This window comes from Tasmannia lanceolata, unplaced genomic scaffold (assembly GCF_043159265.1).
Source record: "Tasmannia lanceolata isolate RefF3 unplaced genomic scaffold, GAP_Taslan_0.1 ptg000024l, whole genome shotgun sequence".
Classification (NCBI taxonomy): domain Eukaryota; kingdom Viridiplantae; phylum Streptophyta; class Magnoliopsida; order Canellales; family Winteraceae; genus Tasmannia; species Tasmannia lanceolata.
In genome coordinates, this window is record NW_027518701.1 from 5,138,797 (window position 1) to 5,152,725 (window position 13,929).

General features: G+C 36.2%; 1 protein-coding gene across 1 annotated transcript; it reads left to right on the top strand.

Annotated features, from left to right (window-relative positions):
* Window positions 1-2,025: 2,025 nt before the first annotated feature.
* On the top strand, window positions 2,026-8,818 carry LOC143857224 (uncharacterized). The gene is made up of 10 exons (XM_077367639.1): window positions 2,026-2,171; window positions 2,290-2,397; window positions 3,472-3,672; window positions 3,766-3,888; window positions 4,039-4,076; window positions 4,194-4,317; window positions 4,702-6,804; window positions 6,943-7,098; window positions 7,959-8,101; window positions 8,569-8,818. The coding sequence occupies exons 2-10, from the start codon at window positions 2,320-2,322 to the stop codon at window positions 8,801-8,803; spliced, it is 3,201 nt and encodes a 1,066-aa protein (XP_077223754.1). The 5' UTR covers window positions 2,026-2,171; window positions 2,290-2,319; the 3' UTR covers window positions 8,804-8,818.
* Window positions 8,819-13,929: the final 5,111 nt, after the last annotated feature.

A 13,929-nucleotide genomic window follows, 5' to 3' on the forward strand; every position in this document is an offset into this window, starting at 1 on the left:
CACCCTTGATATTTGATCCAACAGTAGCATCTCAAAAAGTGTGATGCTGTTGGATCAAATATAAAGGGTGGGATGATGAATACGAGTTTGTCCGCCCATTCATCATATAATTTCTCCTAAAGAAGAAACCCAAGAAAAGGTAGGTAGGCCTCTGTATGGGTGCTTTTAGATTTCTAGAATAATCTGGCACTGGAATCGACATCTGAATCCGATTCATGTTTTTTTTTTTGAAAAAATACAAACAGAATCATGGGTGAAATGACACTGGGGCAGAATTAAAATGGGAAAATGTTGGAATTTGTTTGCCCTAAGAGGTGGTATTTTGATTCCGCTCTAATTGGAATACACGTTATTTCTTTTTTTAATTAATTTTTTTCCCATTCTGGTGTAGCCAGAAGCGCGAAGAACGGGTCTATGTTCAATCACTTATCACGTCAATACTATTCGATTCCTCTTCCTATTCTTGATTCCGGCAATCCAAACGCGGCCAAAGAACAGTGATGTCCGCTAAAAAACGGGCAATGGGGTTATGGTTGTGCAGTCCTACTTTTCACTTTTAAATTTTAATTAATAAGAGGGCAGTATGGTGATTTCACTTTCCCTAGCTGGACCCTCACGCTTTAACCCACGTGGTCAAGTAACTCTAGTTAGGGCCAAATCATGAGCAGCTTTAAAGCCAAGTAAGGAAGGAAGCAACTACCTCAACCTACTATGGGTCCACCATCTTCCTCTCCCTCTTTTTCTATTGAAGAAAAAAGTCACTTTAGAGTTTTCTTTTGTCCTTTTTTTTTTAATATTTCCATATGTTTATTTCTATATTTTTTAGTTGTAAAAAAATGAGTCTTTGTTTTTGTATAAAAAAGAGATCCCCATCAAACATACTCTTCCCCTTTTTTTAAAGAAATTTTATTTAGCAATGGGAAAAAGTTAGTAATCTAACAAGGTTGAGCTTGTAGCTCAATTGAATGAGGCTTTGTGCCTAGGAAAAGAAGAAAAATAAAGGTAAAATGTAGCAATCTAATTATCCAAATTATTTATTAACTTTAATAAACTAGATGAGTCCTGTAAAAGCCCAACTTACCAACAAAAGAAATTATTTAGGTTGTAATACAGATTATTTTAAGTTGATATTATTCGTGAACACGGCATTAAGACCACTTTTGAAGTCATTATCTAAGACTATGCATCCACAATTATAAACAAATAATGTTTAGCTGTAACCAATGAGGCCCTTAAACTTCTACTAAAAATTTTGAAAAAGAAATAGATGCTGAAAATCAGATTTTCTGATTTCCTAATTTTTAGGAACGCGTCATGCTCCCGGACTCCGGCCCGTCTCAAGTTTCTTCTAAATCTAGATAAGATATTTTTTTTTATTTTTTTAGAAATAAATTAAAGGAGGTTCTTTACAAAAATGTAATAAAATATTTACCATGGAATTATGGGAACATGACTTAAGCACATAGTAGAGTACACTTATGTTTTAATAATAAAAGCTTTGGATATCAAAACAGGCCCCAAATACTTGAAATGTTTTAAGGGTTCTTCATCATGTGTATTTTTATCAAAGTATGTGTAAAATGATTGTAAAATATCACTTCCAACTCCTTAGCAAAACCCATATTTTAATTTTGGAAAATATAAAAGTATTTAAGGCTATTAGGCCCCTTTTCTTCCCTGGGTCACCCCTTGTAGTGTAAAAAGAGTAGTCCTAATTCCTAAATACACCAGAGGAGGTATCCCGGGGAAGAAAAGGGGGTGAGATCAAAGGGGGAAGAAAAGAGTAGTCCTCTTCCAATTAGCTATTAAAGGCTCTGACTCTCTGAGAACTCGGATAAGGGTCCCACTCCCCATGTTGGTCTGATCAAATAAGGGACACACATCTCAAAATCTATAAAGTGAGGGCAATTTTGCCATTTAGACATATACAAGCTTTTCCACTTTCTGTGAGTGTCACGCAACCAAACAAGAAAACCGTTTTCCCAGCTGTAGCCTTAGTTTTGTTTCAGATAATCTCTGTTCTTAAATTATTACAGAGAAGCTTCTTATTTTTTTTATTTTAGATCTTGTCCTTCTCTAACTAGAGAGCACTGTTCCAATTAGAAAACAAAATCAAGTTCATAGCTCTTGTTTTTTGCTTTCTTATCTATTCTTTGAGGAAAAAATCTAAGGTTTTTTATGACATTGTATCTTTTATATGGTAATGCTGATTTTTCTGGCATTGATATGCTGAAAAATCAATGAGGGAAATAACTGAATTGAGGTTTACCAGTAACTTTGATTTGGCAGGATGATGTTGAATTGAAGAACAGAGGAAAGATGTTTAAGGCGGGGAGATGGAGGAGCGAGAAGAACATGATCAAAGCTGTGTTCAAATTGCAGTTCCAGGCAACACAGGTATTTTGCTATTATTATGCAAAATTTCATTCTCTGTCAATCAAATCTGTAATGGGTTTTCTTAGATTTTCTACTGAGAGAATTCTGCAATGCCGGATGTTGCGTCGGAACATATAAATGTTGACTAATCTGGCTAACATTGAACTTGGTACAATGAAATGGTTGAATAATTGAAAAATGAGATTATTCAGGAATACACATCGAATGATGAGATTAAGCATTGATTTTCAGGTAGTAGATCCATAATAAAAAAAAGTGTTTGCGATTGTTTCAGAAGAAATGAAACAAAAGATACGATAGAACTAGGACATTTATTGTATGAGGTATACTCAATGCTATATCGATGGCATGTTTTTAAATTCTGGCTTAAACATTTCGTTTCGGTCAAAAAATTTTGATTTTGGCTGCCACCGAAACGTAATACAGTTGGATTTGGAAAAATGCAAGATTTTGCACGAAATTTCGTTCGGATTTCATTAATGTTTCAGTCAAGATATATGCGAAACATGAACTTTTTAGATAAAAAAAGCCAAAGACATTTTGGCAGAAATCCTGCTAAAACCAACTCCACTCGCAGAAAAGATAAGAACGACGAGATTCCATTAAGATATTTCTATAAAGGTCAAAAAATAAAAAATAAAAACCAGTGGTAAAGAATCTTGCTTGGATTTGCGATGTTATTTTGTACCCGAAATATTTTCTTATTTTACAAGATTTCGACCGAAATTTCATACCAAAACCAAAATGTTTCAGTGACTTCTTTAAATATTTCTTAAAAGAGGACAAAAACTAAAAAGAAAAACCAATGGTAACGAATCTTGCTTAGATTTCAGACATGGTTATGTACTGAAATGTTCCGGTGATTTTACAAGATTTTGGCCAAAATTTTGTACCTAAACGTTAAACATTTCGGTTCCTTGATGACCGAAACCAAAACTGACACTGAAATTTAAAACCTTGAACGATAGGCGGAGAATAAGAACCAAAGGCTGAGAATCCTACCAATGTGGTTGTGTAATGGAAGATTTATAGTGGTCTGAATTTAAATTTACTTGTTTTATCATTTTCTTTCAGGTGCCTCAGTTAGGATGGGATACTCTAATGGTGTCTCTAGTTCCTCTGGAAGTTGGGAAACCAACGGTGAAATTGGAAAAAGCTACAGTTCATGATGGAGTTTGCCAGTGGGAGAATCCCATCTATGAAACAGTGAGATTAAACCAGGACCCACAAACTGGAAAGATCAATGAGAAAATTTACCAGTTTCTTGTTATAAATGTATGTGATGACCCTTACCTTTCACAACTATGTTGCCAATTTTCTTTTCTTTTTTCTCTTTTTGTGTACACTTAGTTGCACTGGTTTTTGTAGGGATCCTCCAAAGCTAGTCTTCTGGGCGAAGTCACTATTGATTTCGCAGAATATGCTGAGTCCATTAAACCTTCCACTGTTTCTCTGCCCTTTAAGACTTCAAATTTGTGCGCAATTCTGCATGTTAGTGCTTGCTTTTTCCGAATGAAATTATTATGAATTTCCTAAATTTTCCATGTTAAAGTGCAATGTAAGTTTTGTGCTATTCAAGCCTAAAACTTCATGCAATTGTAAATGAGAACTAACGATTTGGGCTTATGATTCTTGTTACAGGTTACCATTCAGAGAATTCAAATAGCTGTTGATGGAAGGTGAACAATAAGAACTAATGATTTTCTCCTCTTTTATTTTTACCTCGGAGTTCTTTGGTTTGGATCTTATGAGTCTGGATTCTAAATATTTTTTTCCTATACTGCACTCTTGTTCAGAGAACTAGAAGAAAATGATACATTCCCATCACACAGTAGGACCCCGCAGAGCCAATTGAAGAATTACAGTACTGATGGAAGTTGTAAAGCTTCTAATGGCACCAAAAACTTCAATTCTAATGGCGTAAGTCTCATATTCCCCAGGAGCAGATTTCTTAAACCTTAATGTGGTTCTAGTTGTCTATAATAATTAAAGAAAATCAAGGCTTGTATACTACATACATTTCAAAAGAAACGATCTGTTTTTTCTTACTGCAACAAAAAAAATTATTCAGGAGATTGAAGTTCTACTTGTACTCCTATATAGAACTCTTTTAACACTAAATGTTATTTGTGTTATAGTCTAAGTAGTGCCCTCGGTATTCCTTTTTAAGTTTTTGCTAATTAGGGGTTCTACATTTTACAAGATGCATTGTTGTCTCCCACACACATATCATAAAAATCTCTGATTTTGAAATTTCCTTGTGCCATGTTGAAATGGTATTTGTGTTCTCTAATTATTTTGCAGGATGGCTCATCTATCACGGGTCAAGCTCAATTCAGCCTAACTCATAAAAAAATATCCCAGGATTCTGATTCAAATGGTGTACTCAGGACATCTACCTATGGTGATGCTATATCAGCATCAAGTTTTGATAGCAGCTCTGGACAAGATACCCCAAAAGAAGATCGATCGAAGAACAATAATGTTGAAAACTTCGGAGAGCATCAGAGATCGAACACGGAATGGTCAGTCAGCTCAGCTCCAGACGAAAGTATAGACGGCTCAACAAACAGTTCCGAAAATATCATTCCAAAAGAAACGTCACAGGCTTCGGATATCTCTATTGAAAAGCTCAAAAATGAAGTTATTATTTTAGAAAGACAAGTAGAAGTCTCAGAGGTGGAATTACAAACTCTCAGAAAGCAGATTGTGAAGGAGAGCAAAAAGGGGCAGGATCTTTCAAGGGAAGTTTGTTGCCTAAAAGAAGAGAGGGATGCGTTTAGAAGAGAATGTGAACGATTCAAGGCCTCACGACAGAGCGTTGGTGGAGCAAAGGTTTCGAATACATTGCAGTTTGACAATGAGGATAAGAGGTACATGTTTGAGGAAATGAAACAAGAGCTAAATTATGAAAAAGATTTGAATGCTAATCTTCGATTACAACTTCATAAGACTCAAGAATCTAACTCCGAGCTGATTCTTGCTGTGAGAGAGTTAGAAGAGCTGTTAGAGCAGAAAGATAATTCGCAAGAGATGAAATTTGGAATTGTTGGTTCACATTTAAGCCGATCTACGAGCAACCAAGAGGTGTGGGAAGAGCTTTCTGAACATGAAATAGAGGACAGAGTAGCATATTCACTTGAACAAAAGATTTTTGACCTGTGTAGTGAAATAGAGGTGTACAAGAAAGATCGCGAGGAACTAGAAATGCAAATGGATCAACTAGCGTTGGATTATGAGATTTTGAAACAGGAAAATCATGACATGTCTTCAAAGCTGGAACAAAGCCAGCTGCAAGAACAGCTGATGATGCAATATGAGTGCTCAGCCTCCTTAGCTATGATAAATGAACTTGAAATCCATGTTGAGAACTTGGAGAAAGAACTCGAGAAACAGTCGAAAGCATTCGAATCTGATCTAAATGATATTACATGTGCCAAAGTCGAACAGGAGAAACGAGCCATTCGAGCAGAGGAGTCCTTGAGGAAGATAAAATGGAAAAATGCTAACATAGCCGAACGGCTTAATGAACAATTCAAGAGGCTCTCTATGCAAATGTCATCTACATTCGATACAAACGAAAAACTGGCCAAGCAAGCACTACAAGAAGCTAGAGAATTGCATTTGGAGAAAAACCATCTAGAGGAGTTGCTTGAGAAATCTAATGAAGAGGTTGGATTGATGAAAGGTCGATATGACGTGAAAGTGGAACAGCTTTCGGACCAAATAGATTTGAAAACACAAGAAAAAGATCGGTTGCTACTAGAACTAGAAGAAAAGTCTAAGGAGCTTGAGAATAGAAAGAAATCCGAGGAGGAAATGAACAAAGAACACTCAAATGAAATCATAATTCTCCAAAATGAGATTGAAATTCTCAAGAGAGAGAAAAGTGAGCTTTCTGAACAGGTAGAACAAAAGGAAAAATGGAGAGCTGACATGGAAAGAATGAAGAAATTAGTTGAAGAGAAAGAGATGATGGTACAAAGCGTAAATATGGAACGAGACGTACTAGAGAGAAAATTTGCTTCACTGAGCAACGAAGCAGAGAAATCATTGAAGGAATTAAATGACATAAGATGTCTAATGAATGAAAAGGAGGCATTGGTGGGAATTCTACAAGCAGATAAGGAAACCCTTAGATCTCAGTATAATGATTTGAAACACTCCTTGATCGAGGACGAATTAGAAAAAGAGAACCTAAGAAAACAGGTATTCAACTTAAGGAGTGACCTTCGGAAGAAGGAAGGTTCACTCTCCATCATTGAGAAGAAACTTAAGGATAGCAATGTAAGAGTTGCTGTTTCACATGAAACTACAAAGCCAAATTTAAGGAACAAGAAATCCGTCCCACCTCCTCATCGTTCGAAGGAGACTGTTAATTTGCAGGAGAAAATCAAACTGCTCGAGGTGAATCTTCTATTTTGTGCACTCTATAGCATTAAAATTTTAAAGTAATTAATTATACATAATCTTTTGTTTTGCAAAAAATCTAGCTCAGAGATATAATGCCATGATTTTGGCAATGATAGTTGGTATGTCTTGCAGCGGGATATAAAGCATAAAGAATCTGCACTAGAAAACTCAACTCATTTGTTTCTAGAAAAGGAAAAGGATCTGTGCAATAGGATTCAAGAACTAGAAAAGGAAATGGGAGAGCTCAATCAGAATGATCCAAGCTTTTGCGAAGATAAACTTCAAAAGGTCAGTCAGTTTAATTCTTATGTTGTATTTTAACACATCCAGCCACTAAATGTAGTGTATACATGTAGTTTGGAATTTATTATTGGTAAATACAGTTTATGGAAGCATAACTCAAGTGATTATGCATGACTATTGAGGTTATTGTAATAGGGGTTTGGAACAAATATGACTAAAGTACTCTTGAAAATTTGTAAATAGGAACGAATATAAGCAACTTAGCACAGCTATATCTGTCATATGATGCTCTTTGCCAACCAATCCTAATGGAAATCGTTTTTTTTGTTTTTGAATGGCAACTTATTGGAAATCAGTTTCTTGCTTGTGGGCAAAGAAAGAAACAGAGGAGTTCTAACATGTAGACATTCATCAGATTCTGTTAACTATTTTGAAGTTTCTATTTAATCATTGCGCATGCCAAGTCTTCTACAAGTTTTCCTCTGAAAGTCAGGCCACAACTCCACAGTGCTGAGATTTCCTTCCTGTGGATTATAATATGAATACCAAATTTATGTCTATTTAATCTCAACATCTAATTATATTTATAATATGACTGAAGCGAATCATTACTAAAATGAAGCCAAATATCATGGAGATGTTGCTTTGAAAATTATTGTTCAGCTGCACTTAAACTAAGCAACCTTAGTAGGCATCCAACACTAGGAGAAGAGAGTATCACTATTTCAATTAGGATTGCAAACTCTCTTTTCTTTCCTCTCGGTGTGTCACTCACATTAGTCCTCAAGGGTGATAAATCACTGCCAGAATACAAGACATATGGGCAACATTCCAGTAAGTCAAACTAAAGATATGGCTCTTCAATTACTTTTTGACTCAAGCATGAGATCATTTTCAATATGCAGGATGCCAATGTTGAGAATGAAAATGTAAACTCCGTTAAGTCCAAAGACGAAGTAAACATAACTGAAAATATCCTGGAGTCTGAGTTGGGAGCCAAAGCATATATTCCTCATCAAAATGGCGTCGATGGAGCATCAATCGGAAGGTAGAAGTCCGAAACTACTCATTTATCTTGCCCTGGTTCCTTTTTTCCCCTTTTAGTTGCATAGCTACTAATGGGCATAGTCACAAATATCTTTGACATTTTCGAAAATATAGCAATATTTTCCAATTTTTGACAAAACCCAGTTATTTTCCTGTGAATTTGAAAAATCATTGAGATATTATTTGTAATGAATGGCAAATTCACGTTATTACATATTGTCCTATTTTTTCTCATTAATTTTATATATTTATATATTTTAAAGATTTTATTTTTCTAATTTTACTCGATATAAACCCAGAAATAACAAAAAACTTTTAAAATATCTGGAGATAAACCCTTCCTGAGAGATTCCTGCGACAAATATATGTGACTATCCTAATGGGATCTACATGAGATATTTCTGATGGAGGAAATTTCATAATGAAATTAGTAATCCTAACTCATGATCATTTGTCTCGTTTCTGCAGCGCCACTGGAACAAATTCACAGAATGAACTGAAAATCACCACAGTCAATGCCAGTGATCAAGGCGAAAGTGCTGAATTGTCAAGTGAAATGACATTACTGAGGGAGAGGAATAAATCAATGGAAAGTGAGTTGAAAGAAATGCAAGAAAGATACTCTGAGATTAGTCTTAAGTTTGCAGAAGTGGAAGGTGAAAGGCAACAGCTTGTAATGACCATCCGTAATCTTAAGAAATAATTAATTTTGCATTCATTAAGGTGCCAGAAAATAGATATAGTGTATAGTTTAAGCAGTTGTATGTGCCTAGTGGAAGATCCAGCCCCTGCAATACACTAGGGATTGATAAGAAAAATGCAACATGTACCTCATTAATATATTCTTTTTATGTGCAAGTTTCGCTCGTTTCCATTTTTGAAAAGGATACAAATTTACCAAGTAGCTTTCTAGGGCAGTCCTAGGCTTGGAAGAGTAGGACAATTATCTGTGTAATGATATGGAAGCTAAAGAGATAGAGTATTTATGTATGTTGCATCAGAACGGGTACGAGTGTCGGAATCCGACACGGGTATTGAGTGATGGATTTCTCAAACCTCAAAAGGAACGATCAGTGGATTTGCCAAAATATTTTAATCAACTATCAAATTTTATTTTTTCCCATAATAATATATTTATAACAAGGGGTTGAGCCTCTAGCCCAATTGCTAAAGAGTATGTTCTTCGACCCTGAGGTCAAAGGTTCAATCCCAGCTTACCTACCAAAAAATATATGGTTGTAACAAGTAATATATTAAAAAAAGTAATAGGATAAGTATATATAATGTGTTATTTTTATTAAGAACTTACTATTAAGATGGGTAATACTCAAAACATGTGGTAATTGTAAAGTTGGGGTAGTAGGGATATGTCCTACCTGAATACTTCTCCCATTTAGAAGAATCCATGTAACACAGGTATTTATTATGCACTGATCTAACCAAATACAAAATTTCTAGAGATGTGAATCAAATCTATCTTCGAGTACATAAATTTTTAGTTATACAACATCATTAACTGACCAAGTACAGAATTTATGAAGACATAAATCAGAAGTTTAGATGACGGTCTTCGAGTCCATAGTGTTTATTGCTTGCTTTGCTGCCTTTTGAATTTGCCTAATGTTTGTCAGTATTCAGTAGAGTGTGAGAAACCGGCATCCATTGCGAAGGTAATATGCAAACAAGATGCATATGAATTCCTATCTAATAAAGATAATTGACTTGTACAGTTGTACGCTTAAAAACTGCAGTGTGAACAGTAAGAATTTATGAATAGATGCAGTTGTAATAGTTGTACCAGAAATTCCCTGTGATTTTAGCTCCATTTGAAATCTTTTCCCTTGACGATAAATAGAACTCCCATTGATTTAAGCTCATTTCAAGATCTTTTCCCCCTCAAACCAGCTTACTTCGCTTTTCATTACCATTTCTCAAAAACGATAGAGTCTGCATTTGTTTAACACGTAAGAATTTGCATTCCTTCTCTACAGAACTTAAATGAGGTTCCATTAAAAATTACCTGTCTTGATATCTTTTCAATATGAGTCCATGTTGGAAGTTCGGAACAAAGGATGGATCCTTTTATTCATTGTTGATTAATCTATTGGTTTTCTATTAAAAAACTCTATTTTACAATGCGACCCATGTAGCAGCCATAAAAAACATTTGCCATTTGAGAGTCGTCTCTTCATGAAGAGAAGATTTTTTTTTTTCTTGGAAAGACAACCCAAGAGTATTTCTCATAGATTTGTGTTACGGTCCTTAGTGGGGCCTGGGACTAGGTGCAACCCAGCCTGGTATAGGACAGGTTTAAAGGACCTAGCCTAACGCGTTCCATCAGTCCAGGGGCTTTTTTGTCTTGGTTAGGTACCTAAAAATTTGTGTTTTGCTATCATTTGGTAATTGTCCCCTACGTTTCATGGGTAAATAAAACCTCCATATTGGACTCTATATCTGGTTTTCCGCACATTTGTCCTCAAAGTGTCGGTTGTTGTCCTTAAAAGGGAGTCATATATCTGAGTCATAGGTGATCTATGAAGAGGTAGGAAAGGTAGGATGATTACCTGTACCAAATGCTAATCTTCTTGTAGGTACATAGTATCCAGCTGAAGCTTTTTTTCTCCATATATGGCACCCTACTTGTGAAACATCTAGTGCCTGGAAAAGAGGAAAATTCATCATTCAAGAAGGAATTATTATGGTTAATTACTTCCCTTCCCAAGTTTTCATGCACATTTTCAGATATGTTGATGCCATTCCATTCCAGATCACTCAACACAAAGTATCGGCACTCTTTTTTTTTTACCCAACATTTCATCCTTTGGAGAGAAAGTTTGGTTCTTGAACTTTTCCAATATCTCATGACCACTAGAGATAATCCTTGACTGATGTGGACCCAAACTCAATATCCTTTTTCTGTATTTTTTTTCTAATCTTTTCCTGGGCCAACGCAAACCCAACCCGACCCGCCCCGATTTGAGGAATCGGGTTAGATGGGTTGGGTTTGGGTTGTGAGATTTAAAGCCGGGTTCGATTAGGGTTGATCTCCTCAACCTCAAGGTTTGGGTTGGTTTAGGGTTAAGGTAATGCCATATCGGGTTGGGTTAGTGTTGGCCTTAATCTGACCCAACCTGGCCCGAGTTGCACCCTACTCAAAGACTCAGCAAGGAATCAACATAGTTGTCAAGCATATGTTGGTGACAGACATTTAGGTAAAAGATAAACAGAATGGCTTGTCTATGTCATACTAGAAATGGAAGGAACATGAAAATTGGCACAAAGATATAAATTCAGTTACCAATAAAGAGAGGTCAGCTGAAGCTAATTTCTGAATTCAAAAACTCTCGCTCGACAAATTGCACTCCTCCTTTCTCCATTTTCTGCTCAATATATTCTTTAAAATCCCAACACTGGGACTCAAATTTGATAAATGAAGCTTCTAAAACTAATACAAAATTTACTTGCAGTCATACACATAACTAAAGAAACACTGATAAATGGGAAGCATTTTAACACATTTTGATACAATTCAAATCAAAACAGCATCCCATTTTCTTTACTTAATATGTAGAGGGAGCGTAAAATAATCAAAAATACTTTTAAGAAGCAGATGACTTGTAATCATGTAGTATTAATCATAGTTACCAGGGTGGGAAATGAATTCGGGAAACGAAACGTGAAACGTGAAACGGAAACGGGAAACGGGAAACGTATGAAAAAAAATACAGGAGAAACGAGAAACAGAAACAATAGAAAATCATAGGAGAAACGTCTTAGGAAATGATGTGTTTTTTCCACAATGATTTTCGTAAGTTCCACACATGTTTCCTACACGTTTCATATGCATTTTCTACGAGTGTTGCATATGTTTATCACGCGTTTACATACTATTTACATAAGTTTTCCATATGTTTCCCATGTGGTTCAGAAACATCTCTCCAATTTTGTATCATATTTTGGAAACGTTTCCGAAACGTGTTTCCCTCATTTTAGGGGAAACGAGTTTCCCAACTGCGAGAAATGCGTTTCATGGGAAACGGGTTTCCCACCCGCCCAAGGAGTTTCCAGCAACTATTAATAAAGGGAAAGAAGCCATACATTATTATTATATTCATAACATTAACAGTACATCTTCCTTCATAAACAGAATATTACTGTTATGGGAAATGTGGATATGCTACAGAGAGATTGTGGGACCAAAAATGGATAAATACAGGGTAATAAAAGCCAGAAGGAAGTAGTAGTAAAGAGTTAATGTGACAAAAACAAGGGATCCTTAAGATAGAGCTTACTAATACATGGAGGGTAGATTCAAGAACACCAGACAACAGCAGAGAACTAAATATTGAGCAGTTACAATCAGTTACCAGAAGAGAATTCATCAGAAGGGTGTGATCATCCATTGATTAAGATAGTGGACTAAAAAAATTTTCCTAGGTCAATATTTGGCAATCATGAAATTCTTTTCCATGCAAAAGCAGGTTATCAAATGGGTAAGGAGGGTGGGGGTAATAAGAGACTTACAGCGGCAATGAATATGAAGAGGGTGAGAAGTAGCTAAAACAGTGTACAAGAGTTTGGATACACGGATTTTAGAATCCAGGTTTTTAGTTTGAAAACAGTGTCAAAGAGGGTTTATGATCAAGCAATTGTATGCTGTCCTGACAGTGTTTCTTGGATTTTAAGTGAGAAATTCAGGTTTTAAAAATCTCTCTTGCATCCTGAGATTTCTAAAACCTGGAAATATAGGAGGATCTGCTACTCTCTTGCTGTCGGAAAGAGGGGTGAGAAATAAAAAACGAGTAAAAAATGACGACCGGTCTGCTTCTTCTCTTGTCTTTTAGCTAGAATTTTGGAGAAATCCCAGATTCTAAAATCCGCATATCCAAACGGCCCCTGAAAGTGGAATTTTTTTCTAGGGGGTGCAACTCGAGTCGGAACCCGACACGAGTTCAACCCGAGTTTTTAAGATTAAAAAAATAAAAAAATCATAAAAAATGTCGGGTTTCACTCAGGTAAAGTTGCCAACCCCTCAACCCAAACCTGACCCGAACTAAACTCGGGTTGGGAGAAGTCAACCCGAACCCGGCCCACCTTTTTGCGGGTTGAACCTGACCCGAGTTGCACCCTGTTGAGGGTAAAATCGGCACTTACCGTGGATGAACGACACGTGGCCCCAAAAGCTTTTGGGAGGAAAGGTAACGACGTATTATCCTCTCCAAATAAATAGTAACGTCCCAAGCTGGGAAACCGCCCTTCAAAGAGGCAACGCACCCTGAGGCGGTAACTTTCCATCTATGGGAAGTCTATTAACAGTAACTTACTTGTACAGGGAAATATGATGTCTAATAAAAATAGATACAAACTTATCTCCCAGGGAAGTCAACCAATCAGGCAAGACTCCTAAATCAGTAAGATTCTAATCATTGAGGACTCTATTCTCTATAAAAAGTGACCCTTACTTCATAATGGAACTACGTTAGGCTTGATCCTCAATAAAGAGGCACGTAGGCAGCTTGGGAAGACCACGTTCAGTCAAATCATCTCCTCTTCATCCTCGTTGGTAATACTTCTTAATCCCATCTCTTTCCCTTCAATTTACGTGTGATTCCGATTTCTAGCTTAAGTATTAAAGTATTGTAATTTCGATACTAGTGACATCTCTTCTGTGAGTACAAGTTGCTTACAAGATCAACTCTACCACCACTAGATCGTATAAAGCAGATTTCGGCATCATCACACCCCTTCTTTTTGGGAAATGATAAATGTGCCCCTTTTCATTACTTGGGACACCCAGCTACAGTGTAATGGATCTAATATTACATGGGG